At 41.8% G+C, this 27,604-nt stretch overlaps 3 protein-coding genes across 4 annotated transcripts; 2 read left to right on the forward strand and 1 right to left on the reverse strand.

Moving 5' to 3' along the window:
* The first annotated feature begins 398 nt into the window (after positions 1-398).
* On the forward strand, positions 399-10,746 carry degs1 (delta(4)-desaturase, sphingolipid 1). The gene is made up of 3 exons (XM_080849073.1): positions 399-614; positions 6,622-7,364; positions 7,947-10,746. Exons 1-3 carry the CDS (start codon positions 533-535, stop codon positions 8,091-8,093), a joined length of 972 nt encoding a protein of 323 aa, XP_080705199.1. The 5' UTR covers positions 399-532; the 3' UTR covers positions 8,094-10,746.
* A 328-nt stretch (positions 10,747-11,074) lies between these two features.
* nvl (nuclear VCP like) lies at positions 11,075-21,580 on the reverse strand. 2 transcript variants are annotated; one of them, XM_080849392.1, is made up of 23 exons: positions 21,235-21,580; positions 21,024-21,094; positions 20,872-20,924; positions 20,674-20,764; positions 20,347-20,407; positions 19,970-20,239; positions 19,692-19,824; positions 19,362-19,438; positions 18,569-18,703; positions 18,254-18,355; positions 17,733-17,850; positions 17,292-17,436; positions 16,315-16,675; positions 15,905-16,123; positions 15,361-15,465; positions 15,052-15,114; positions 14,244-14,363; positions 13,872-13,971; positions 13,574-13,680; positions 13,243-13,319; positions 12,869-12,957; positions 12,515-12,612; positions 11,075-11,259 (listed from the first exon to the last, which is right to left on the reverse strand). In XM_080849392.1, exons 1-23 carry the CDS (start codon positions 21,271-21,273, stop codon positions 11,215-11,217), a joined length of 2,679 nt encoding a protein of 892 aa, XP_080705518.1. In that variant the 5' UTR covers positions 21,274-21,580; the 3' UTR covers positions 11,075-11,214. The 2 variants fall into 2 exon arrangements, with proteins under 2 accessions (XP_080705518.1, XP_080705517.1); XM_080849391.1 differs by having other exon boundaries at positions 15,905-16,126.
* A 1,575-nt stretch (positions 21,581-23,155) lies between these two features.
* On the forward strand, positions 23,156-26,965 carry yipf4 (Yip1 domain family, member 4). The gene is made up of 6 exons (XM_080849283.1): positions 23,156-23,404; positions 23,962-24,115; positions 24,298-24,469; positions 25,129-25,206; positions 25,335-25,448; positions 26,025-26,965. Exons 1-6 carry the CDS (start codon positions 23,347-23,349, stop codon positions 26,160-26,162), a joined length of 714 nt encoding a protein of 237 aa, XP_080705409.1. The 5' UTR covers positions 23,156-23,346; the 3' UTR covers positions 26,163-26,965.
* The last annotated feature ends 639 nt before the right edge of the window (positions 26,966-27,604 follow it).

Below are 27,604 nucleotides of genomic sequence, written 5' to 3' on the forward strand. Positions count from 1 at the left end.
GATTTATATGGATGGACTGCATTATAGTTGTTCCTTCATAACCCAAAGAATACCTTTCTTGCTCGTTGCAGACATATTTTTGCAAGTTTTAAAACAGGTAGGCGATGTTTCATTTCTGTGTGTGGCGTTGTTACTAGTCTATAACAAAAGACTAGTTCTTTAGAATCGTAAGCCTATGTTTACATCTTTTTCACAATTGGGCCTTATATTTGGAATTATGCCTCGATGTGAGTATAACTTTTTTTTAAATACAGTTTAAACAGTTAAATAGGATAAGCTAATCAGACACTTAAGCTGAAACTGCAAACGCGTGAGAAGTTGACCCTCCCAACTACGTCAACTAGCTGCTGAGAGACACGGCGGAAAAACCTCACTCCACTTCGAGTAGGCATGGCTGGTGAGCGGAGTTAGAAAATTGTTACTAGTCAGCTGTCTGGTTTGGTGGGGTGCGTCCAGAGGAAGAGATACCATTTTTAAAATTGGAGTAGCAGGTTCTACTTTCAAGTAGTTTGTGGCAACAATAAGAAGAGAAATGGGCAATCGGGTTGCACGGGAAGATTACGAATGGGTCTATACTGATCAACCCCATGCCGACCGGAGGAAAGAAATTTTAGGTGAGCCCATCATTGTCGTTGGTCCTTTGCAGGGCAATGTTGCCTCTTTCACTTTCTGTATGATTAATGTTAGGTAATCAGAAACATTGTTCACAAACGTTTTATACGTATAGCTTTAACTCAGTATTTGTTATAGAAGTGTGTGCCAACATCGCACGTTAATGATCCCTAAATCATCTAATGTTAGTATGATTGCTAACCGGTTGCCTAGCTAACAAAAGTAATGTTAGCGACATAAGCTCACTTTTGAGACACGGGCTGTGTTCTGTTTAACACAATGTTTTCGTCACTGCTAGTTTGGTAGCTAAGGTTAGGATGGAGAAAGAAGATTGGACAAACAAGTATTTATCTGGAACAAAACGTTAACTGTCTGAGTAGGCTTATTATAATAAGCTAACGTTTCTGGCTGCGTACGTTACCTGGAAACACTTACGTATTTCTGATGGATAACAATATGTTGGAAATAAATGGCCAGCTGTTAAACTTGTGTAACCTTTCCCTTGACAACTATAGGTTTGCTAGATAGTTTGGCATATACAGCAAAGTTTGCGGTCATGATTGAACGGAAAAACCGTTATGTTGGCCGGGTGGGAGATAGCTAGCTAGGAAAGCTAACGTTCGTTCCAGGCCACTCCCTTGACTAATGTGAAGCAATTGTTTGGCTAGGTTGCTGCATAGACATGTATAGACATCTATACATCTATACATGTCTATGGGTTGCTGACTATAGTATACCGGTAGCTACGAAGGCTTATTAAAACCTCGATCCTGCTTACGTTTCGTGAATTCCCTAGTGGAAGTTACTACACAGTTATTCACTATGTATGTATTCATAATGTGAATTGTTTTGAATAATGAATGCAGTGTTTAAAAAGAGTCGCGCTGGCAAAATAATTATTAGCCAGCCATATTCATTAATCAGCCGAGTTAACCTTAGATGATGCTAGGAACTGTTATCTGTGGCTTGCTGTCATTCATTACCTATAACATCAGCGTAAGCCAATGTATTGCATAACCAAAGTTAGCTAACAGCTACCGTTACTTCCTGTGGTTGTACCCCCTCGAGCATTTTTTGTTAGTGGCCCTGCATTCAGCAGAAGTATACATTATCCAATCAAATCCCCAATTCGTAATACTTTGACATATTTCAGGCATGCCAAATAGTGTATGAAAGGTTTGAACTGCTTACAGATCAGTGGAGACTTAGATTTATCCAAATGTATAGGGGTTTATGATATCCCATTGGTTATCTAATAATTTGGAATTCACATCTACGGATTGGTCTTTACCGTTAGCTAGCGTTAGTTTGGAGATGTTTGTCTCAACAATATTTTTCAGAGAATCAGCTGACAAAAAATGTTGAATCATGAAGCAGTTACAAAACACGCTGTGATGACCGTCACGTGATCATAGGTCAACATGTCTCGTGTCTTTAGGACCCAGCTCCAAGCCCTTTGTTCATTTGTAACAAGGAGAGCCTTGTACAGCAAGACTGACCTGAGCCATTCCCAACTTAACTCAGGGTTGGTTCTCACAACTGAAGTTTCTTTGAACAAAAAGGCACCCGTTACATCCATGGACTGACATGCTGCAAACTGCATATATTCCTGTGGATCCTAGTCTGATGTAACTGCCTGTATGTAACCGTTAGGCAAAGATTTCAAAAGGCCCTCTATGATGCTAACATAACAGACTCTTAAGTTAATCACTCGGTTGAGAGTTGAACCATTGTGTATTGCTGATGTGCTGTCCATGCAGTAAAGCAGTCATTAAGGTTGGAGACAAATCCCGTCTGAATAATTCAGTAGCAAGTCCTTAGTGAAATTGTGTGTCAGGGGACTTCAGGGGAGAGGCGTTGGAGATCATTGTTGGGAAGAGAATAGAGCCCGAACAGGATAACATCAGGAGACATTGTGTTTGTAAAGGTAGCCTTACATCAGGTACTGACTACTTTTTGAAGAACTTAGTTGTCAATTTACCTATCATTTCAAAGAGGGTTTTTAGGAGCTTGTCAAAGTATAGTGAACACTTCAGTACACACTGTCCACGCCGTCATTTATATAATAAAGCAATGGTATTAGGTCCACTCGCAGATGAATTTGGATGATATGACGCACAGATCTAATTTTCCTTGAGCCCCTCCATGTAGAATAGTAGACAGCTTTTTCATCCTTACATACTCTGAGTAGAGAGTAAAAGGCTGTCCACACTGCCAACAATAACGACAACGATAAGGAAACCTCTCAGAAATACAAACCATGGTTTAATCTGATGCATTTAAAATCTAATGGATTCTGGTTGGCTGTCTTTTTATCGTTCACACAATCGCTTAAAAAGTGATGCCCAACAATATCGTTCTTCATGTCGTTATTTTATGATGTGGTGTGAATGTTGCCATTGTTATGAGCTAGAGTGATATTTAAAACTATAGTATACAGTTATCGTTGGCAGTGTGGATGAGCCTTAAAGCAGCAATAAGAAGTTCTGTTCCAAAAGTAGCAAGCTTACTACCTTAAAAGCATGCAAAAACCTTGCAAACACCACCAACAGCGCAGTTGGCACTGATAGAAGCTTGCCAACACAGTAACTGGTGTCTTTTGGCAGCATAGCTGGCAATGTCATTAGTGTAAAAGATTTTCTTCCATTGTTGCAGGGTGTTCCAGCCCGTTACACATAACTACATAGTGCATATCCTGGATGGCTAGTGGGGAAGACACAAGTTTTTAATCTGTCCTCCACATGACCATATGCTATCAAACGAATTTGAGGATGGTACCAAAACTAGTTGCCTATAATACCATACCTCAAAAGGTGTCAAATTGTTGCATAGTGTTGCTTTAAGTGGATGGATAGTGGTGTATTAAGCCTGTAGAGGGGAGCCAGGCAGGGCGTTGTCTCTGTTAAATGAAGTGTACACATGTCTCACAGTCTCTTGAATAGGAGTGTTGTGCGATAGCACCAATGTTCCTTCCTACAGCCCAAGGTTGTGGTCAAAGCCTCTGATTTCCTGTTTCCAGACATGGTGAATTTGCTTGTTGTGATTGATATAAAGTTTGCAAAGGCTTGTGTCTAGCAAGAGTGTATTTAACTTGGCTTTGTCTATAGCCAGGGTAGTAGACATGTGGAGGCGTAGGCTAGGTTGCCCAAGGGGCTCAAACACAGCTCACCCTCCTCCCCCACTGCCACCTCCTTTCCTCCAAGTCAAGCTCTGGGCCTCCGACAGGATATGACATGTTTCTACAGGGAAAAGGCCACGCACAAAATGGCTTTGAATCATAGGGTTTTGTAACACCTGACAATTGCTTTTTTAAAGACTTTAAAGTCATCAGTGATGCACCAGTGCATGACCTATAAGTCAGTCAACTAGAACGAGAGTAATCAAAAACATGGAGGATGGGAGCAGATACGTATGGCTGTGCTTTACGACATAATAAAAATGTTCTTCCAAGTCTAGGCAGTAGTGGAGGTTGTGCTGAGGTTGTGCTGTTGCATTGTTCTCATTGTGTTCTGAACTGATAAGCGCTGATATGCACTTAGGCTGATTGCCAGTACACCTCTCATGTGGCCACTGCAAAAACAGTTGTGATAACCTGTTTTCTTTCCCATGATCTCTCTTTTCCTGCTGTCACAATTCTTGCCCATTAGAGTAATGCAAGGTATGTAGTCCTAAAGGGGAGACGTGTCAGTATATTTCAGAGAGCAGACCTAATATTTTAGTCGGTAAGATGATCTAGGCTTAGATGTAATGGTTGTGTGAGTTCAGGGCTAGGTTAAGAAGAGGCTTGGTTTACTATTTTACACAGCTGAAAGGTTGTGTGTGTTCAGCATTGGATTGAATGTTAATATTCACTTTGTGTATTATCTGTAGGGCTGTAAGCATTCGCACACAATGGTCAACATGACCTTGCTACATTTTTTTTGTTTTTTTTGCCTTTAATCAGATAGGACAGTGAAGCTTCAGACAGAAAATTAGATAGATAAGATTAGATGTTGTTGTTGTTGTTGTTGATGTTGTATCCAGCTGCTTAGGTTGTATGGTGGGACAGTCATGTTGTTGTGTTTAGCACTTGTGGTCTGCAGACAGTGCATGGTGTACTGTGAAGGAGGACCTTTATGGATCCCAGGCATAACATACCTGTTGTGGTTCTCACCTGCCAGTTGTGCATTGTTGTTGTATCCCGCTGCTCAGGATCTATGGTTGGGCAGTTGTAATAGTTGGTAGGTTCAAATGTTGGGTATGAGTACCTGCATATGACAGCCAGAGGAGAGGCCGCTATGTCAAGCCCCCAACCAATAGCACAAGGAATTTAACCATTTACCTAATCATTAATACATTCCTGTGTATTACAATTATTGTATTACAAGTCTTGCTATTTTAAAGACATGAGAATGACCTTCTGAATAACAGTTTGACATGCAGTCCCACGTTTTATTTGTTCTAGTGTCCAAACGAAAGGCTAGCAGCATCTAAAATGGCAGGGTTAACCTTAATGACACAATGGGGCGGGGGCTCATGGTTTTCCTGCTCTTTACATCTGGATGGGGTCTCAAACATCGGACTAGAGTCTTACTCACACATGAGTGGTTTGTTGTCCTTTTCCCATTTTAGATGCCACGTTATGTACATAAATAAACAAAGGTGTTAAACCAGAAGTTTTGGTTTACCTGAAGAGAACAAAATAGTCTCTTTGTTCTGGCACTTTTTCAACAGAGGGTAGGGCTCAGGGTCGGAGCCTGATTATGTTACCATCAGTTTTGGTCCTTGTTGAACTGCCACAGTGGTGTTGAATGCACACAGTCTCCCAAAATTGGTGAAATTCTATTAGTTGTGTGATGCCATCTTAGACCAGTTATCGTCACAATAAAAGGCATTGTACTTATTGTAAATTAATTGTGAGGGTATTTTCTGGGGCTGTGTTCGTTTATTTCAGCCTCTCAGAACTTTCCCACAGCTTCTTGATCATTTCATACACATGGAATGCAAAACAGAAACCAAAATGTCTTTGTAACCGCATTGCCTTACTCAGGACTTTGACAACTCTTGACCCTTTACAAGGCTTAAAGTCAGACTCTCACAGTGCAGAAGACTGGCAGCACTTCCAGTGTATTATCTGAATCCGTCCCATACACCCCGATTAGATAAGCTCTGGTAATGATGCCATTGTGTGCACTGGTTAATGATTTGAATATTGGCTCCTGAAATAGTTTTGTCTGTCATTTGCTGATGGATGATTTGCATAAGGGAAATGAATGATGCTCTTAAAAAGCGTGTGTGCATTGCACTGCCTGAAAGCGTGTGTGTGTGTGTGTGTGTGTGTGTGTGTGTGTGTGTGTGTGTGTGTGCATTGCTCTGCCTGTTACTGTGGAGCAAAGCTTGGCAAATTGGGATTGCATTTACCACCAGGTTGTTAGGAACCAGGTTTGGGTCTGCTTATATAGTGTATTTCCCCTTGCAAATGGTCTTGTAGCCAAACTGACTTAGGCATGAATGTGAAACCAACTAACCAACTTGTTTAACCTCCCATTAGGTTTTAACTGACAGAAGGTTTTGTCATTTAGTTCAGGCCAGAAAAGCACCTTATGTGGATTGTAGCTGGGTCGTTGTCAAAGTCCTGTAATTCCTCTAGGCCTACAAGGATGAAGAAATCAAACGGCACCCAATATCATAATTACTCATCATTTGTAAAAATTGGGTTTCCAGTCTGTGAAGGGTTCCCATCTGCTGCATATTAAAATTGGATGGGAACAGCTATGGCTTCCAAACCTGAGGTTGTCAAGGCAACTTTAAGAGAAACAATTGATAAAATCGCACAAAATTCGTTTTAAACCTGTTTCAATCAACCTTGGTCGCATAACTCCCTATGTGAATTGGTATTTAATCCACCCCGCTCCAGTGAATTTCTAGCGACTTTCATTTTATACAAATCTCAATCTCATTTCAAAATGTCACTCAGAATTTCATATTCATACGTCATTTCATTAACTTTTTGAATTTCTTCTCCAACAGCGAAATACCCAGAGATCAAATCTCTGATGGGCCCTGACCCACGCCTGAAGTGGGTGGTCTGCATGATGGTGGGCATCCAGCTGCTGGCCTTCTTCCTAGTGAAGGACCTGGAGTGGAAGTGGGTTCTGTTCTGGACGTACATCTTCGGCAGCTGCATCAACCACTCCATGACGCTGGCCATCCACGAGATCTCCCACAACACGGCCTTCGGCAACAACCGGGCCAAGCTCAACCGCTGGTTCGCCATGTTCGCCAACCTGCCCATCGGCCTCCCTTACTCGGCCTCCTTCAAGCGCTACCACCTGGACCACCACCGCTACCTCGGGGGCGACGGCGTCGACGTGGACATCCCCACCGACTTCGAGGGCTGGTTCTTCTGCACGCGCGTCCGGAAGTTCTTCTGGATCATCCTGCAGCCGCTCTTCTACGCCATCCGCCCGCTCTGCATCAACCCCAAGCCCATCACGCACCTGGAGCTGGCCAACGTGGCCATCCAGCTCACGTTCAACGTGGCTCTCTACTGGCTGTGGGGGGTCAAGCCGGTGGTCTACATGCTGGCGGGGTCCCTCCTGGGCATGGGGCTGCACCCCATCTCGGGCCACTTCATCGCGGAGCACTACATGTTCCTGAAGGGCCAGGAGACCTACTCCTACTACGGCTCGCTCAACCTGCTCACCTTCAACGTGGGCTACCACAACGAGCACCACGACTTCCCCAGCGTGCCAGGCCGCAGGCTGCCCATGGTAGGTTGGTGGGGGTGGGGTGGGTTTTCGTATTTAGGGTGATGGGCTCCTTGATATACTTTGGTCTAGGATAGGATTTTTGCTTTCTGTTTCACAGTGTGTGTTTGTGTGTGTGTGTGTGTGTGTGTGTGTGTGTGTGTGTGTGTGTGTGTGTTTCCTGGTAAATAAACTTCTTAGTTTACAAAAATGGGATTGGGGTCTGTAACCAGTAACAAACAAAGTCCCAAGTCCCAGGAGCCCTTCCAATTGCATGAAGTATGTAAGACAATGAAGTAACTCTAAGTACTATGAACTTTTTCAGATTTGAAAGTTGAAAGTTAATAATTTACAACCTGTACAAACTGTAGCCCCCGCGACAAGGACTGCCATCAGCAGTGACGACCCCATGCTCATTCATTTATACTTTCACTACCGTGTCTTAGCTGCAGTCTTAAAGAGAAAAAGGAATTGAATCGCAATTAATCACAGCCAATTTATTCGATTCATTCTTTTTATTTTGTATTGAATTAACAGCACTAGAATACATTATATAAAGGAAGTTAAATTAATCTGCTCTCTTATTCTGTGCTTGTTCCTTCTCAGGTGAAGAAAATTGCATCTGAGTACTATGACGACCTTCCCCACTACACGTCGTGGGTGAAGGTGCTGTATGACTTCATAATGGACGACCGCCTCAGTCCATACTCGCGGGTGAAGAGAACGCTTAAAGGAGACATTAAACAGGAGTGAATGATCCCCCCTCCCCCCAACATCACTGTTTCTCTCTCTGCTTTCCCCTCCCTTCCATATATTTTTTTTTTCTTTTTTTTTTTACAGTTTTCCAGTGAAGCCTAGGGGTTCAAGTTGACACAGTGCTGATGCAATATTTGCATTGCTTTTCCCCTTTCCATAGTCCTCACACACTACTACTGTCAAACTATTACTGTCCATACACTGACAAAGATCTGCATATACTATTCCCCCCAAAGAGTTTTTTTTTTATGCAGTGCTCACTTGTGCTTTTGTGTTGTGAGTTCTTTTCTGAAAATACTACGTTTTTTTAACCTTCGCCCCTTGTCTTTAAACTATCTAACAATTATCAGGCCAATCAGGCCAAATCAGGCCAAAAATAATAACCGATTAGCCACTATTTATAAACCATGTGTAGGCTATGTGTTGTTAATTTTGTATTTATTTTTAAAGCTCCCATTAGATTTTGACTTACTGGAGGTATTGTCTTTTAGTTCATTTGTTTAATTGCAGTCTGTTGTACAGTTCCATAGCTGGCAGAGCAGTAGCTTGAGGGTTAAACCTCTGCTCTGACTTCCCTGCACATGCACAAAGAGGGGAAGAATGACTGGCTCAGTAGTGTGTATAGTCAGTGGGTGGCCTTGCAATCTTGCAAACGTATTGCATTACATATCTTTCCTGTTATCAGTTGCTCGTTGGTGTCTTTACAGAGAGGGTTTTACGAGGTCACTCTTATTTCATGCACCTTGTAACTGACCTAGTGCCTGTAGAAAAGGGTTGCTTCCTCCACCCTCTTAATGGATGCTGTGTGCAAAACAAGTGCAGCCAGGCAGAAACGGGCTGACCCTAGGTCAGATCTGGCCCTGATCCTTTCCACAGTAAGCTGCTGTCTGGGTATATTGGCAAAGATTGGGATCAGTACATATCAGCCTTTTACCAATCACCAATAGAATCACTGCAATGGAAGGTCCAAAGCTACCAATATGGTATGGTAGGTCAGTTGGTATTCAGTGATATACAGTTTGCTGTATACGACATGTAATGGATACTTAAAGATGGCTTAGTTTTGTAGTAATCTATTTGGAGGCTATTCCCTATGCTGGCGGTTTGGGATTGTGTGTCCAAGTCTGTGGGCGATGAAAGGTTTTAGGGAGGTGACCACAAATCATTCATATTTTTTTATACAATGCCTAAGGATGTGTTTAGGTTAGGACCATATGTGGCCTTGTGGAATGTTATGCAGGCAGTGTTCAATGTTCACTTGAGATCTCATACTGTACAGTACCCCTCATCTCGCTACATGTTCTCATCATCTCACTGGAAATGGAACACGCCTTTAAATATGCTTGTTCTCTTATATATTTCACTTCCACCTGTCAGGTGTGTGTGTGTGTGTGTCCAACCAACCCCTACCACATCCCCTTCTCAGAGACAAAGAGAACCAAAAATGTTGTGTCTGATTTTGTCATGTATGGAATGTTAGTTGTCCGTCACAGACGGTTACTCTTTCCTCCCCCCTTGCAAACCCGTGTTTGCACACTTCCCCCTTGATTTCAAAGACTGATTCACTTTTTGTTTTTGTGTTATCTTTTTCAAACGTGTCCTTATCATTAGCAAGGCAGCCAGCAGCGTCCCCGGCTCCACTCTCACTGTCTGTCTCAGCCCTCTGAACAGTCTCTCTCCCAAGACAACTGTCTGCTCTCACTCTCTGCACCACCACCTCTCTCACCTGTGCTGTTATCACTTTCCTCAGAAGCCTAGTTGATTGAACTTAGGGTCTGGGTCAAGGTTCATGGGGTGAATAGTCTGGTAGCGTCTGTTGTAACACAGAAGAGACAGCCGTACGTGTTACCGCTTTGTTCAGATAACCACACAGACAACCAGAGTCCCTTTCCAGATACAGGAACTAGCAGACGGTTTTTCTTCTTTCTTTCCTGTCTTAAAGCACAGGGAATGCTTGGGAACGAGCGTACTAAGGACCCAGTCCTGTAGGTGTTTGTTGTTTTTAGTTCAAACAACACGCTTGATGCAGCATATGGGCACAGCAGTCACTCTTTCCCTGCTGTTTGAGACGGAGTGGAACGCAGCCGGAGGACAGCAGAGGAGCCCTTTGTCAGTATTAGAACCAACCTGGGAAGGTGCCCCCCCATACGCCCCCTACCCTCCTTCAAATCCCCCTCCCAAGCTGGAAGCACATGTAGTGTAGCCCCTCTGACATCTCATGTGATCTGCCCTCAGTTAATCAAGGTCGAAGGTCAAAAACAAATCAGCTGTTCACATGACAGCTCAAGGAAGTGCTCACAGAATCAGGCGAGAGCAGTTAGTGCCAAGGAAGTGTTTCCCAGAAGAGCACTCTGGTTTAATCGCCTGAGAGCAGCTGTAACATTCCTGGAATGTCCTTGGAATATGCTGCGTGGCGTAACCTTCACCTATAGCGCACCTGTACTTTGGTTTCACTGCCTGGAGTCCTAGTCCAGGCTCATTGGCCTGTTCCTGAAGGCCTCACCTGATCCTGTGAACAGCAGTCATGCCCCTGTGGTCGCTGCATGTGTGAGGAGACAGATTGTTTTGGGGCTCCATGTTTTATGTAACAAACGTCTGTTTTGCTTTATTATTGCACCTTTGAGATTTTATTAAAAGAATTTAAAAACCATTTCTCTTGACTGCTCTTTTTTTGTTACTATAATGGTTAAAGGACTTGGCACCCAGACTTACTGCAATACATTATGGCCAAAGGAAGACACGCAGCTCATAAATCTGTCAAATATCCCAACAGTATGCTCACACATGTAAATATAAGCTCATATAAATATCCTTATCTGCTTTTATACAGGTCATGTACATTTAAAATGTTTGTGTACCCAGCTGTTCAACTGTTTGTACAGCAAAAGTTCAGACAGTCCTTGTAGACATGGGGAAATAGTTTATTAAAATGATCCATAAAAATGAGTACAAACATGTTTTAGATCAAACAAGGCACCCACTTCCTATGAACAAAGTGTTTCAGTAGGAGCTCTGGACATGCAGGACAGGGTGCACGTGGTGTTTGTCCTCAAGGTCTCTTAAGTGAGACGCCTCATCGAGCACAGCTGATGTGTCCAGGAGATGTGGTGTCAGTTCCTCAACTGCTTAGAGATTCTTTCAATTTTTCATACATGATCTGGTCCTGCAACGACAGAAAAACCACGTTAGCGTCGTAGTAGTACCGGCGTGAGCAGTGGCAAGCATGTGATAAAAGATAAGGGAATGTTTGAACGTTGAGCTGGCGCGAGATCCGTGATTTGACGAGTGTGCTGCACGCCTCTCCCACGAGGACACCAGTGCCTTGGTGGGGTGGACAAAGTCATCCTGGCCTTGGCAGATGTAAATACTAATCTCATAAAATCCTCAACAAGGCTGCTGTGCAAATACTAGCTCAAGTGAAAGAGACACACATACACGCACTTACACACACACACACACAGCCACAGAGAGAGAGAGAGAGAGAGACACACACACATACAGAGAGAGAGAGAGAGAGACACACACCCCCCCCCCCCCCCCCCCACACACACACACACACATCTACACACAATGCTTTCAATTCAGAGGCTAAACAGACCAAATGGGTGTGAAGCTGCATTCATGAGAGAGCCATCCCCACCACAACCACAACCCCAAGCAGGATACAAGGCAGCAGGGGAAATCAGATGAAGTCCCTGAAGCCAGTCCCCTGTAACTTGAACCCATGCTGGCTAAGACAGGAAGGACAGGTTTACCTGGGACCTGATACGCATCTGGGCTCCTCACACTTTAACAGTGCCTGTGTGTTTGGTGTCTGAGTGTGTTTGCGTGGCACAGGAGCCTACAGAGACTGAGGTTTAACACCTTTGCTCCTTCGGGCGCACAAGTGTCAAGAGTTGTGACCTGTTACGGGACATTTGACAGGAATTACACGGTGGAGATATGCAAAGACACTTAGCTAATGTCACACGTCACAGTGGCGACGTACCTGACGGAATGCCAGATAAAAAGGCATACCTGGAAAATGTCACTAATGCCACCAAATCATAACAACATACTATAGGGTCTCGACACCTGGCATTTACTAATCTCATCTACACGCTGCCGGCATGAATCAGGGCATGCCACCGTCACGTCACACATCAACTATGACTGGCATTCGGATACAGCCAGGCTGGGGAGATTTGAATCCACTCACAGTGACAGCATCCACCCACAAGAGAGGGAAGTCTGGGTCACACAGTCACTTTTAATCCTTTAGGTTAGCTCAGTTATGTTAGATATGTACAAGCACCCCTGTCTACTTAGGCCTTTTTTCCGTGATGTATTCCAACCAAGTTCACCCAAGTTGGTTTTTTTTTTACAAGGTGTGTTTGGGCTCATAACAGCCTTATGGTTATGGAGAAAATGGCTCTCACCTTCTTTGACACCGATGGACGAACTTTTTTAAAGGCATCCTCAAAGTTCTGCTGACTGACGCGGATGTCTTGAACTGGACCAGTCGAAAACGTGTGGCCTATAAATCCATCAAGAGAAACAATATCAGCACTTTTAATGTGGATTGTGTCAAAACAAATATACTATAATAGACACATTTATGTTTTATTCACAATGCAACATATTTGCAACATATTTGCAACAAACAATAACAGATGAACAATAAACAATGACATCTACCAACTAGGTTCCACTTCCCCCTGGTGAAACTGAACACTCCATTGCCTGTCTGGGTATAATAAGGGGCTCGAGGGGTTTAGGGTGGAGGGCTGTACCTGTGTGGGTGGAAGCCGGGCGGGAATACAGGTGTGCCCTCAGGGCGTTCACTGAAGCCTCCCTCACCAGAGCGGACAGATCTGCCCCCCTGTGCAGCATAGACATGCCAAATATATAGTTATAGTTAGTTTCTAATATGTAGGCACTCTGAGATTCTTTTGAATGAAAAGTGTGTTAAAAATAAAATGAATTATTATAATTATTAAATACAGGGTAATTTGTTGCATTCAGTGAAGAAGGTACACCCTTTTCACAATCTCTGTCAATGCACATCTTAACCTCTATTAAAAAGAAAGTGCAATGATCCAGGTTTGATCTGATCTAATCTGATCTGATTGGCCTGGTTTCAGGAATGTTGACGAATAAAGCTTACGTGAAGCAGTCACAACGTGCGTTCAGCGCAATCTCTTTAAGATCGACATCTGCCTGCAGCCGAGGCTTGGTGCCACCCTGAGGAAGAAACATGCCTCTATTAGTGTCTTCAGATTCCTTTTTTCATGCTTAAAATACTTTTGGTCAGAAGCTTGATGGACTATTAAACTGATAAAATCCAGACTTAACAAATTTGTATCTAGTACCATACATTATTGTGTAATGTTGAAGCACTGCTGTTGAAGTGAGAGGTAGCAATTAGAAATAATACTCAACAGGGACTGGTGGAGCCTGTCAAGAGGTTGCTGTTCTGTTGTTATGAGGGCCGTTACCTTGGTGATGGTGAGCAGGATGGCATGTCGGTCCTTCGGGGGTGGGAGACCCACGTACAAGGTCTTATCCAGTCGACCAGGCCTCAGCACAGCCGGATCAATTATATCTGCAGAGAGAAACCAAGATCACACTGCCTGCATCTAAATATAGCTTAACCTGATACACGGTAAAAGACTTAAGATCAATACAAAACTGAGATGAATAACAAAACTAGTTGTACTCCACGCAATGGATTCATAAATTACATTGTTGGATATATCTTTAGCACAAGCTCTTTCAAAAGGGGGTTTTGCATACCTGGCCTGTTGGTTGCAGCCATAATGAAGACCTGCCGGCGAGACTCCAGTCCGTCCATCTCGGTGAGAAGCTGGTTGACCACACGAATACTGGCTCCAGACTACACACACAGAGAGGATCAACAGGGCTACCATCACATGACCACCTCTGCCATCATCATTGTCATAATCAGGCAAATACAATTTTCTTATCTAGTCTTCAGTAGCAGAATTAATTAGTTTCCCGACCTGCAGTTTTGAGAAGAGGGATTTCAAGTGAACATGTGATGTGTAAAAGTGCACAATTGGGAGGGTCCTGAGGTTCACAGGCTGATAACAGCCGTTTTGGAGGGGGGGTGGGTTAGGTCTGTTAGGGGAGACTCTCCAGCCTTACCTCGTGTCCAGACCGGCGTGGACAAAGAGCGTCTATCTCATCGAAGAAGATCACACAGGGGGCTGAGTTACGACCCCTCTGGAACACTTGTCGCACGGCTCGCTCACTTTCACCAACATACTATGACACAGAGAGAGAGAGAGAGAGAGCGAGAGAGAGAGAGAGACAGAGAGAGAGAGACAGAGAGAGAGAGAGAGAAAGAGAAAGAAAACAGAAAAGGGAAGTTCTTTATTTGAATAACTGCCCTTTGATAACATGGTGGTGTAAAGTTACACCAAACAGCCCCTCTAAGTCTTCACACTTTGAGGTGTTGGTGGCGCCATCCTGACCTTTCTAGTAACAGAACTCTAATTCACTAAATAATGAACACTGCCATAAGGCTCCATTACTGAGGTCCACTAAAGCTCCATGCCAGGGATAAACTTCTCCAGCTCTTATTGTTAACCTGCCGATCCTGTTGCCTTTCGCACGGCATAACATTACCGATAATGCGGAATGCAAGGTCTTTCCAAGCTTTTTTGGCCTGTTGACAACAATCTGAGAGGCATTTCTCTTGAGTATTTCAGCTAGAGCAAGAAAACAACTCCACAGTGGCATACTGCATTTGTTTACAAGATGCAGTCGGTCATAAATGTCATGCGAGGTTTGGGTAAAAAAAACAAGTCTGGGTTGCCATGGGAAATTCGACAAAGTGACAGTTCAACGAAGGGGGGAAGAATCAAGGAGGGAGAGAAAGAGAAAGAAAGGGGGGAGAAGGGGGAAAGGAGGGAAGGTGAGCGAGCGAAAGAGAAAGACTACAAGAACTCACCATATTCAGCAACTCAGGACCTTTGACTGAGATGAAATTGAGGCCAGACTCATTGGCAACTGCCTGATGCCAGAGAGAGACACATAACAGCTATAATTGAAAACACTCAACACTCTGTACACAAGGTCTGCATTCTGTAGACACGTGCGTCCGCTTAGTCAGTGCTCCACCATTTCAGTAATGTCATTCAAAAGCTTGTGTTGCTAACTGTGAAAAATAACTGTGAACTGTGTACAGCCACCTCAGAGGGCCATTTCATTTAAAAAAGCATTTTAAAAAAAGTTATTCAAGGAAATAGAACAACTGTACCTTTGCCAAAAGGGTCTTCCCACACCCAGGTGGCCCAGCCAGCAACACCCCTGCGGGGGCACTAAGACCCAGCGCTTTGAACTGTTCCGGGTTGCGGACAGGAGCCTGAGGACACACACACACACACACACACACACACACACACACACACACACACACACACATTTACTTAAAAAAACGTGCCCTTGCTTCAACTCTGCTCAGACAAAGCCAGCATTCATTTAGTCCATAGAGCGAGGACCTGCAGGGCAGCCAATCAGAAACTGAGCCTGCATGTGATGACTAGGAAGGGTCTGGCCTTAACTGTATTTTAACCCATCTCCTGAACATGCACAGTTACCTTACTGATAAGTATAGGGTAGAGAGACACAACAAATGTCAGGTTACAATACTTAATTTCACTTCACAAACAAAGTTTCATTTCGCGGAGTTAACTAACTACACCTTAACTTGGTTGAACTTCACTCAAATCACAAAATCAGAGGTGTACTAATACATTCAACATAAACATTCATTCCGAAAGAGTACTTCAGGAGTTACACACCAGAATGGCCATGGTCAGCTCCTCTCGGATGTCCAGCAGGGCGCCGACGTCATCCCACGTCACATCGGGCACGGTGGCAAAGCCCTCACGCTTGGCAGAAGGCTGGACGCTGGCTAGAGAGGCCTGGAAGTCCGACATGAGGATGCACAGACCCTCCAACTGCTCCTCTGACAGGGACTCGCACCTCTTCAGCAGCCGAAGAAGTTGCTGAAGCTCCCCCTGCTGGACCCAAGTGGAACAGCAGCACATTCTCAGACATGACTTACAACTGAGACTAGTATCTACTGCTTACAAAACTTCAACATGCAACAGCCAATTACGTAGTCACATATGCATATATACACATCATATGCATTAATATGTTAAGTTACTGTATGCAGTTAAAATAAAAACTGTATTTGCTCTCTTACCTGTTCATGTACAGCAGTGGTTGTTGGCAGCTGAGTCTCCATGGGTTGGCACTGGCTAGTCTGATCCTGATCCTGACCCTCTGCAGTGCTGGTGGTTGGATCGTCCCGTACCTGGTTCACTGGGTCTCCAGTCTGCTGCTGGGCATCAGTTTGTGAGGCTGGCATGGCGGCTGGATTGGCAGCACTTCCCTCCTCTGCCCTCTCCTGTAGCTCCAGGAGGACACGGTTGACGGCACTCATGGCAGCCTCCCGGCACAGCGCCATCAGGTCGGCGCCCACATACCCGGGGGTGAGGCGCGCCAACTTCTTGTAGTCGAAGTCCTCAGGCAGCTTCAGTTTACGGCAAAGTGTCTTTAGAATCCTGAAGGAAAGGGAGACATCACAGATGTGAGCTTGACTTCGCCTGTAAGAGAGAAAACGTGAAAGACCTGGACTCCAATTTGGACCCTAAATCCATATCTGACCCTAGTTTATTTTTCATCCAAAGAGCAAGCAAAGAGAATAGTGGCACTGCTGTACACATGACTGCCAGGTAATGAAAGGTTGAAAAGGTAGTGAGTTACGCCTGGCTGATATGGATGCGTTGATCAGTCAACGTTGACGAATCCCAATTCATTTTGAACGGGGTGACGTCATCCGTTGCCAAACTGAAATGTGGTTCCGTTGCGTTCAGTTGAGTGGTGTTGCTTGCACCGAAATATTCAACTTTTCAGGAGGCAACGTATGCTTCAGCCAATCAAATCGCATTTATGCAAAAGCGACAGAGCAGGCGCTAGCCAATCAAATCACGTTTATGCTAATATCTAAAAAAAAAAAAAAGATGGCGGAATTAACTCGGTGGATGGTCGTATTTGTACATAAAAGTTGTTTGTTTTACTTATTTTTGCTTAGCTTTTTAAAAAGTTATTTAGGGCCATGATCAAGTAGGGATTACTGTATTTTTTGAGAAGAACTCCTCATCTCTAGGAGGCGCTCACCTGAGGCGAGCACCCTCGTCTGGGATGCCCAGGCAGATCTCTCGGTCAAAGCGGCCCGCCCGACGGAGGGCTGGGTCCAGAGAGTCTGGACGATTCGTAGCCCCGATCACCAGAACCTGGGCAGGAACAGTCAGAGAGTTCAAGTCTGGCGGAGAGAAAAGAGAGAGTCAAGGAAGAAAAACAAGCCTGTTAGATAAAACTTGAGATCTTTCGGACCTCAATCTACTCCTTGATCAGGTTATCTTTACAGTGTTTAAACCTCAACCTCAACTTGTGCAAATGACCTGACCACAGCTTCCTCTTTAAACAACAGTCCTTGCACTAATCTGGACTATGACATGTTTTGCAAAGTTCTAAAGTTTTAAACCACAAAATCAGATTACATCTCGAATCATTCAAACATTTTCCAAGCATATTCCAGGGGTGAGGGACTTTACTCACCGTCCATGCAGGTCAACAGCTGTGCCACAATCCTCCTCTCCATGTCTTTAGAGGCCACCTCTCTCTTAGGCGTGATGGAATCAATTTCGTCAATGAACAGGATGCAAGGGGCACTCGCCTACAAAAACCAAAGAAAATGTAGTCTGAAAAAACATGGTTTGCAACATTTAAAGCACTGGCAGAAGTCGGAATGATTACACCATTTGAACAAAATCCAAGCTGATGATATGTGGTTTAAATCCTATTTCCCTACCCACTTAGACTCATTGGGTGGACACAGTGGAGGAAATAAATATTATGGAAAGACTGACACACAGGCTACGGCTGACAGGATCACAGGTTTTTTTTTTTTAATTCCTGGTTGTTGCTGCTGCTGATGACTTGTATTGGGGTACTTATTGTTGAATAAAAGGAAAATGGTAAAAAAAAAAAAGAATACGATTCTGGAGCTGTTTTCAGTGCGTTTGCCCAGTATTTACTCGATTCAAATAGTTTGAGAAGGAACTGATTGTGTCTCTCACCACAGCTAGCTCAAACAGCTCCCTCAGCTTCTGCTCGGACTCCCCTGAGACCCCAGACACCAGCTCCGGGGCGGACACCTTCAGCATCGGCAGCTCCACCTCCTGGATGAAGAAAGGAAAAAAAAACATCAGTTAGTATGCAATCAAAATGACATATTTATATATTACTGTTCTAAGTCATTTCTGGCTTCACCATCAATGCTAAGAATGAGCCAAAGGCTGATGAATCAGTAAATGTATCGTGCTGACCAGGCTGTTACATGGGTTTTGATGTGTGCGTAAACCATATCATGGAGATCAAAGGCGGTTGCTTACCCCTGCTACAGCTTGTGCCAGCAGGGTCTTCCCACAGCCCGGCGGCCCATGGAGGAGGAAGCCTCGTGGGGGAACCACTCCGAGCTGCTGGTAAACTTCAGGATGACGCATGTGGATGAGCAGCTTACACACTTCCTAAGGAGATGAGAGAGCGCAAGCCAGAAAGACCTCAGTGAAGTGTTCAGCATTCCGATAAGAGAGAGCATGCATAATCATCACATTCAGAATTAACGTTTCATATTTTTCTGCACACTATGTTACTGGTTAACTGGTTGATGCTAACGGCCTGTTGGTAACTACTCATAAAATCAAGATCAAGTACCACAAGAAAAGCAAATTCAGATTACGTGGCACTACCTTCATATTTTCTGTGCAACTCTACTGTACAACCTGAAGAAATACATTGCAGTTTTAAAAGGCGTACTAAATAGTTTCTCTCACCAAGAAGTTTAAGGTTCAATCTACATCATGAATCATTTTGGTTGATGGAACAATATACAAATATAATAATAACAAATATATATACAAATACAATACAATATATAAACATTTTGTGAATCCCATACATCTTTGATCTTAGTTTTTTTGATACATTTGATATCATCATAGAAGGCCTTCTATTCATAGAAGAACTTCCCTATCTTTTAAAGCTACAAAGTCCAGACATGGATCATAATACAGTGCATAGTTGTAGCAACAGTTACAACATATGTTTTGTTTGTGCCTATTTAGAAAAGGAAGTTCAAAAATTAACTGAAAAGTAAAAAGCGGAAAAACAATGTGAGATAAGTACCGTCAACGTTTCCTCATTACCACCAACATCCTCAAATTTGACGGTTGAGTGCTGAAGCACCAGGGTTTTGGTCTTTGCTGCAATGGAGAAATGTGGGGAAAAGAAAATTCACTTTAACTCAACTAAACTTCAAAGAGTAGAAATGTGGAAAAAGGACATTCACTTTAACTCAACTTAACTCAACTTCAAAGAGTAGAAATGTGGAAAAAGTACATTCACTTTAACTCAACTCAACTTCAAAGAGTAGAAATGTGGGGAAAAAGGACATTCACTTCAACTCAACTCAACTTCAAAGAGTTGTTAGTAGTCTGTACAGACTGCAGGAATTACCTTTTTTTGCCAATATTTGTGCCTCTATGTCTGCATCATTTTCTTGAGATTCTTCTTGCTTTCTTCTTTTTGACCTCTTTAATTTGCCCTTTTTCTTCTTCTCTGTCTCCAGCATGGAAACATCTGTTTGTTTCTGTAGGCAACACACAACAAAGAAAAGGGGAGATGTTTGTTTCACTGACTGATGCAACTTCAGTGGTATGCATATGGGATACAATATTGTTGTACTGTAGTATTCTTAATGTAATTTAAAATGCACAATAATAAAAGATACACACGTTTACGGATGGGCTCAAAGGCTCATCATCGCACAAGTCAATCAAAATGTTTGGTTCAACACGCGATCTCTTGTCAATAAACCAGCCTCCACCCGACACCAGAGTGCCCGAAGTTGGAGGGGCAGATGTGCCACTGGCACCCCCTGTGGGCTGGTCTGTTCCTGCAGCCGGTGCTGGGCTTTGTGACTGGCTTTTGGTGGGTGTTCCATTCTCATCAGGGTTCCCTTTCCGGTACAGCGACAAGAGGGAGTTGTTCATGTGATTGGTGTGCTGTGGGATTACGGAGGGACGTTTAAGGTAAAGAAAATAGACACAAAGCTTTAATCTAAGTTTTCAAAAACCAGTGGATATGGAGTCCTTAAGAACTAGTAATGTACCTCATGCTCAGGAATGTCTTCTTCACTGTCAGTAGTCATATCTGTTAAACTGCTTCCATCCCTGTGGGATACCAGTCAAAATGAGCAAAGCCATTGGGTCAAAGTAATGAGATGATTCCTCTGAACAAAACATGCCATGCCAAATAGCAGATCAGTGTTCACAGACTAAAAGAAAAGGCATAAATTGAGATGACAAAGTGAAGGTGGTTTGAATTGAATCAACATGGCTAAGACCTTGTTCAAATAACCCAGGTCAGTGGTCTGAAAAGGGTATGAGATGACATGCAGTATCTCTGGGCTAAGTAAAACTCTTGGAGGCACTCTTACCCATCATCCTCCTGGCTTGGTCTGGCCCGTTTGGCCAAATGTTTGTCCTCCAATGTTGTGATGTCAGTCTCTTTACTTATCACATCATAGACTGTTAAACAAATAGTTCAAACAATGCATCAACTAGCCAAGCATATTTATTTTTTACCTTAACGATAACTTCAAACTTCACTTTTCTCTTTGAGTGAGTAACCTCACCTTTTTCCACTTGTATTCTAAAGGCTGTTCTATTTCTCCGTCCATAGTCGAATCTATTGAATGACAAACACCAGCAGAATCTAAGTATCATGTCATTGAAATAATCTGAACAACAAAATGAGATACACTCCATTCAATGGGAATCCACTCACCTATATAGTTGCTGAAGATCGGTAGCCAATGAGGTAAGGTCCACATACTCAGTCTTCTTGGATTTCAGGTACTAGTATATAGAGAAAACACAACTCAAACAACCGTGGACATCTAGCTACACTGTCTAATTGTGTAAGCAATTTGGCAAAAATCAGACTGCTTAAACGTTAACGTTGATGTATCATATCAACAATATTTAGCCTAAGTTACCTTCTCAACTCTCTGTTTCAGCTTGTAGTCGATGCCCATGGTGATGCTTTTTTCCACTCGCTCATGCCGTTTATATTCCAGAACGGATAACGCATACCTTACATCTGAACACCAGGCGAAACATCCATAAACCGAAAACCACCTGAAAGTTTATAACTCGCCGGCTGGTTACCAGCTTAGTGCTGGCTTCCTTCTCAAAATATGCAGTAATTGCTTTTATAAATATGTTGACGGAAAGTAAACTATTTGTGTTTAGAAATACAATAATCTTACGACGTGTTTAAATAAAGCAATTTATTCATTAAACATAAACAACCCGGTAAAACTCATTTCACACTACCCTCACGCTGACATCGCTACAATTTTGTACCACGTGAATATAGGACCCCATAAGACCAGGGCTGTTCACTGCATTGCCTGATGGAATATACGCGAAGGATTAAACTATGGCTACTAATATGTGAGAGGGTATGAAATCAGACTTTCGTTTCTATCATGTAACATGAGTAACCTTCAGCAAGCTGTAATTAAAAAATATATATCCAGCTTACCAACAAAATGAAACATTTCAGGGTAGTACAATCTCTCTTTTGTTATTTTATAATCTCAGTAGCCCACAAATACACAACATTTAAAAACTTATTTTACTTTGTACTAAACCACACCCAAAGCCAAATAATTAAGGAATGCATATATTACATTTCAGACAGCAACAAGTATTTGCATTCTTTGCAGGAATCATTTTGAGTGTCAAAAAGGTGTGACATTATGTACTAGTCACATTGATACAATACACCAGTCAATTGTCAATTATACTCTGTTGTGTGTTGTGTTCGTGCTTGTGTGTGTGTACGTGTGTGGGTGTGAGCCTGCGAAAACAGAAAAAAACATTTGTAGTATGATCTTCAGGCAATCCATAAAATAATAGCAGCCACAGAATGATTGAACACTTTCTTATTTTGTCTGATTGGACCCTCTTTTCATAATCCATAATTAATTTTAATGAATTGTTATTCATAACGGGTAGAAATGTCCATTAATTCTCTTAAATAATATCTAAAAACATACATTTTATTTAATTGTATTTGTACTCACTGATACACATGCCCAGCACACATATTCAGAATTAGCTAAAGTTACAGGTGGTTATAGGACTTATAGGATGCTCTTATCAGAGTCCCCCCACACCCTCCCCTCTAATCAGATTAGGGTTTGATGAAGAGTTGTTATGGTTTATAATCAAGGCCTTCAAGCTTCACAGGGGTATGGTAATGTCAGGTTAACCTGCACCAGCATGACACAAAACACACACCACAAAACTGGCCCAACTTGTAGGAATTATGATTTTTTTTCTTTTAATATTTTAGGGTTCTAAGAGGAATCGCAGAGCTGACAGACCAAATTTCACCAAGATGAATATTTGTTATTATCATATTTGTTAACATTTAAAATTAATACAGTGTGCATTAATTGTGGCAATTAAATACACAAACGTCCGTAGAAATGACTGCATGTATCAGCTGTGTTTTTAAGATCCTCCTCCAGGGTAAATGAGACAACCTTCCAGCAGCTAAAAATTAAGCCTACCTGCCTCACTGTTTTGAGTCATGACCTGTATTTCCAGTTGCCTATTTTACACTTTGAAAAGTTTAAACATGTCAGCATGAACATTTCATGTTCAAAGATGGTCCCTTTGCTTTCCTCAGTTTTACCTTGTATTTATCTATAGCATTTTCTCCCCTTCTTCGCTTACGTCTTTGGCACGTTTCCTCCATTTGAAAAGATTTGTGCTGTGTTGGTGTTGGCGTCTGAGATCTCGTTTTTTTCCATACACTCTCTGAACTCTGACGCTAGATGGCGAGCTTTTTCCGCACCCGTGTGAGGATTTGACGTGTCCCTTTCACTTCCTGCTTCCTATCCATTCTACGGTCTGTTTTGAGGATTGTGGCTGCCGAAATAGGTTGCATCTCGCTAGCAGACATTATGGACTACAAATGACGGAGTTGTAAATACAGTTTCATGCCAACGTTTCAAACACGTATGCCCAATAACTGATCGAAATAGTTTGTGTAAATGTAAGTCGTCGGGAAAACAGCTGACACAACATCAACAATGCAGTTCTCTCCCACCAACGGAGATTTTACCTTCGTCTCATCGACCGAAGCTGAAGGTAATGTTACAGTAAGGCCCTCATCACTAGACTGCGACTTCAGTATTGTCTCCTTGGTTTATTCTACGTATTCAGTGACAGCAGGGGTAATGATGTCTATCTATTTTAAACAGTTTTTGTTTTTTTGCTTACTAAGGTTAGCTGTGGCTACATATTTGACAGCCAAGTTGACATTCATACCTAGTGTTAGTTTTGTTAGCAACTTAGCTTTGTAGCTAAGTGGCTAACACAATACTAGGTTAACTGGGATACAGAAGTTAATTTTTCTACATTATCTTGGCATTTGAGCATTCACCACTAGTGAGATTTTCCAGACGGCTGTATTTACATGTATTGGTAGTTTAAGTACCCTACCTTACGTTAACGCTAAGGCAGAAATGAAGGCTAAATACTTTTGCTCTGTGCATAATGGCCACTGAAACTGTATTTCTAATAATAAGCCTTACTTTATTGATAACCAGCTGTGTGTTATATGGCTTGCTTTGTACCATGAAAATACGATTCTAACAGACAAATGCTATGTAATTGACAATGTATATCTTCTTGGTTATCTTCAGAGCTCAGTGGTACTATTGACGCTCCAGATATCAAGCTGAATTTGGGCAGTGATAATGCAAAAGACGCATATGCTACAACCTTCCTGAGACAACGAGGGTATGGCTGGCTTCTGGAAGTCGAGGAGGAAGACTCGGAAGAAACTAAACCCCTTCTGTGAGTGTGAAGGCTTTCAGTCTACGTTATATGTAGTTTACAAAGATGGGAAATGTTTATACAAAGCCTCTCAGTCGAAGTCCTAAGAATACATTGATTGAGACAACTTTGATCACTTGCAAACAATCTGTTTGCATGTTTTGACTTGACTTGACTTGCACTGTCTTCCCACTGTTCTGTAGTGAGGAGCTCGATATTGATCTGAAGGACATCTACTACAAGATACGCTGTGTGCTAATGCCAATGCCCTCTCTGGGCTTCAACCGCCAAGTGGTGCGAGATAATCCAGACTTCTGGGGACCTCTTGCTGTGGTGTTGCTGTTCTCCATGATATCCATTTACGGCCAGTTCAGGGTAAGGAGAATTTCTGTTTTATGTGCAACAATGCTCAGTATGTTGGAGTTTTTGCATCTTAGAGTTGACTTATCGTTGACAAGTGCACAGGTTTTATACTTGATATGTTTATATGATTCATGGGTAATTCCATGTCAAATCAACAGATGTCGCATCATTTTAAAGAAACAACAATGTTGTATTTCCTACTTTATGTAAATAATGTCTTTGTACCTTATAACTAGTGTACAAATCTGTATGACCTACAGAGGCTTGTGTTTTTGAACAACTCTACTAGATCTTCATACTAAACTACATTAAATATTTTAAATTCTGATATATAATATTATATATATATATATATATATATATATAAAAAATATTTATATATATAATATTTAGCAGCTAGGTGTCTGAATAAAAAAAATGTTACACCTATATTTCAACTGTATATTACCCATGTATGACAGTAGTACCACTGGGAATTACATCTTATAAGTAGTAAATGCACAAAATATGAAGTTGGTACCTTGCACCAAACTATATTTTTTAAGGTATCAAACACTCCATGTTTGGCCATTTATACTTCTGTTGATTTCACATGGAATGACCCTTGTATCAAATATTAAGTGAAACATTGATAATGGATTGTTATAACAATAAAATCCATTTTTGCATAGGTTGTCTCTTGGATCATTACAATTTGGGTATTTGGATCTTTGACCATTTTTCTACTTGCAAGAGTGCTTGGTGGAGAGGTAAACATCAACACTTTGTTCTCAGTGAAAATCTTAACCAGACTTTGAATACAATATTTCACCCAAGTTGTTACATTATATTGACTCATTTTAACAATACTGCACAATGCTGATTATGTTTTCTGTAGGTTTCTTATGGACAGGTTCTTGGAGTGATAGGATACTCATTGTTGCCACTCATTGTCATAGCCCCTGTGCTCTTAATTATTGGGGGATTCGATATCGTCTCAACGGGGATAAAGGTGGGTTATTTTTTTCCCATATCTTAGAAGTTAGAGTACAAAAAATATATACACTCTTTGGAACTAGAGATGTCATTACATTTGAGTGAAATGTTAGTATGCTTATAAGCTGTCATAAGGTATGAATGTCACAGTACATCCTGCTGTTAAAGTAGAATAACGATTAATTGCTAATCGCTAACGAGATGCTAGCGGCCAAAACTAGCAAAACCTCTTGAAATATGCTTACGTTGACACTATAACAAACTAGTTAGTCAACAACTGTCCTAACACAGTCAAACATCAAGCAAGTGCAACACAAGACAAAGCAAGACGGCAAATAAGCTACTTACTAGTTTGGCAGACAGTAGAAATCGGGCGGCCTCAGGCAAAACCACAGAATGAAGTTATATGCCTACAGATCCTGGTATGACAATGACACGGAGGCGATTCTTCATATTAAAAATCATTATAGCGGCACATTGTAGCTGTTATTTTAAGGTTAAACTGCTTATCCTAACCCTAACCCTCAAGTACAATTACTGCATAATGCTACTTTAACGTGTCTTTTTTTCTTCTTCATTTTTTCCCCTGTAGCTTTTTGGAGTTTTCTGGGCTGCTTACAGTGCTGCTTCTCTTCTTGTTGGAGATGAATTCAAAACAAAGAAGCCTCTTCTCATCTACCCCATATTCCTTCTGTATATTTACTTCCTATCCCTGTATACTGGTGTCTGATGAGGCAATTGAAATGAACATTCACTTGAAGAACCATGAAAAGTGGCGGCGAGGCCCAAAAGAAGATTGAGTCAACCGGACAGATGGACAATTATTTTTATTTTACATTACTTTTCTTTAAAAAAAATAAGATTATGTTTTTTTATTCCCCTGCGAACAGACTTGGAAATAGGGACTGAACGTTTATTTTATGCAATGGTGTTTAAACTTGTGTGTCTCTTTTTTTTCCATTCAATAAAACACCATAGCATTTTTATTGTGGAAACCCTTTAGAATTTTATCTTTTTCCCCTCAAAGAAATCATTTTATACATTAGAGCCTGGGGTTTTCATAAAATGGGCCCAAGTTGCCCATGGCACACTGCAAAGGAGATTCATCAACCCTTATAGTTTATTTTCTTTTTTGACATTTATTTGTCTGTTCAGCTGATTGAGTCGAGCAGACATGAGATACGTTTATTTTACTTTGCTCTTTGGGGAGGTGATAGTATTTATGTGACTTCAATTTCTAAATTAAATTCCAGTCTGGATTAGAAAATTGGAAGATAGTAGATATGTAATAAAACAATGTCTGCTAATTAAGGGTGCCTTTTATCAGTTATTTTGTATTGTTGTCCAGTGGTTTTACTACACTGGTATGCATTTTGAGAAACGACAGTCAAAATGTAATCTTTGTTGTTAAACGTGCAATCCTAAATACTTTATACATAGCGGTCTATGTCAAAACAATGTTACATGTCTACTAGAAAGTGATGTAATATATATATATATTATAGAGAGAAACGGTTACACAGATTAAATGATCTTTGTGCAAATGTGCTTCTGAAACTTCTGACCCTTATCATGCTTTCTTTTATGTCATTATTTATAAAGCAGTGATTTAATTTAAACATACAACATAACAGGATACTACTACTTTGGTATGTATTTCAAATGCTCTGTTCATAGAGCAAGACTAGTGAGATTTATTCAATAAGAGTTTTCTTTCAACAAATACAGTTCTTTTCCTAAATTCCGCTAATGTGATATTGAAATTAATGATAATGATAAGTCTCTAAAGTTTTGAAGCATTATCAATGTCATGCTTTAATCGCATGCTAAATGTAGCCCATATGATAAACAGTTTGAGGAATCACTTAAACTACGTGTGTGGAAATACTCACCAGCTGCAGGTCTGTTGATAGGATGGCTTTGTGTTTGATTTCCTTTGTATATGGACATAAGAGTTCATAAGCAAGCGTCCTCTAGTACTGTTGTATGTACCGTGAGCCGCTTTGCCACAATGAAGGAAACACTGGTGTAAGTGTATCATGGTGTAGACGAGAGTGCAAAATAGAAAACGGGTCACAACTTGTTTTGATAAAGGACAAAAGAAGACTAAGACTTATTTTTTTACCTAAGGGTGGGGGATCTGCTGCCCTGTCACCCTGTTTCATTAGCCCT

This window comes from Sprattus sprattus (assembly GCF_963457725.1).
Source record: "Sprattus sprattus genome assembly, chromosome: 12".
In the NCBI taxonomy this organism is placed as follows: Eukaryota; Metazoa; Chordata; class Actinopteri; order Clupeiformes; family Clupeidae; genus Sprattus; species Sprattus sprattus.

Excerpts from the sequence above, each read along its gene's own strand:
- nvl (XM_080849391.1), bottom strand. The coding sequence starts at position 21,273 with ATGGGCATCGACTACAAGCTGAAACAGAGAGTTGAGAAG. Across the intron at positions 20,240-20,346 it reads AAGACATTCCTGAGCATGAG|CACACCAATCACATGAACAA; the intron begins GTACATTACTAG and ends GTAATCCCACAG. Across the intron at positions 16,676-17,291 it reads GACGAGGGTGCTCGCCTCAG|GATTCTAAAGACACTTTGCC; the intron begins GTGAGCGCCTCC and ends CCTTTCCTTCAG.
- yipf4 (XM_080849283.1), top strand. The coding sequence starts at position 23,347 with ATGCAGTTCTCTCCCACCAACGGAGATTTTACCTTCGTCTCATCGACC. Across the intron at positions 23,405-23,961 it reads CTCATCGACCGAAGCTGAAG|AGCTCAGTGGTACTATTGAC; the intron begins GTAATGTTACAG and ends GGTTATCTTCAG. Across the intron at positions 25,449-26,024 it reads TCGTCTCAACGGGGATAAAG|CTTTTTGGAGTTTTCTGGGC; the intron begins GTGGGTTATTTT and ends TTTCCCCTGTAG.
- degs1 (XM_080849073.1), top strand. The coding sequence starts at position 533 with ATGGGCAATCGGGTTGCACGGGAAGATTACGAATGGGTCTATACTGAT. Across the intron at positions 615-6,621 it reads CCGGAGGAAAGAAATTTTAG|CGAAATACCCAGAGATCAAA; the intron begins GTGAGCCCATCA and ends CTTCTCCAACAG. Across the intron at positions 7,365-7,946 it reads CAGGCCGCAGGCTGCCCATG|GTGAAGAAAATTGCATCTGA; the intron begins GTAGGTTGGTGG and ends GTTCCTTCTCAG.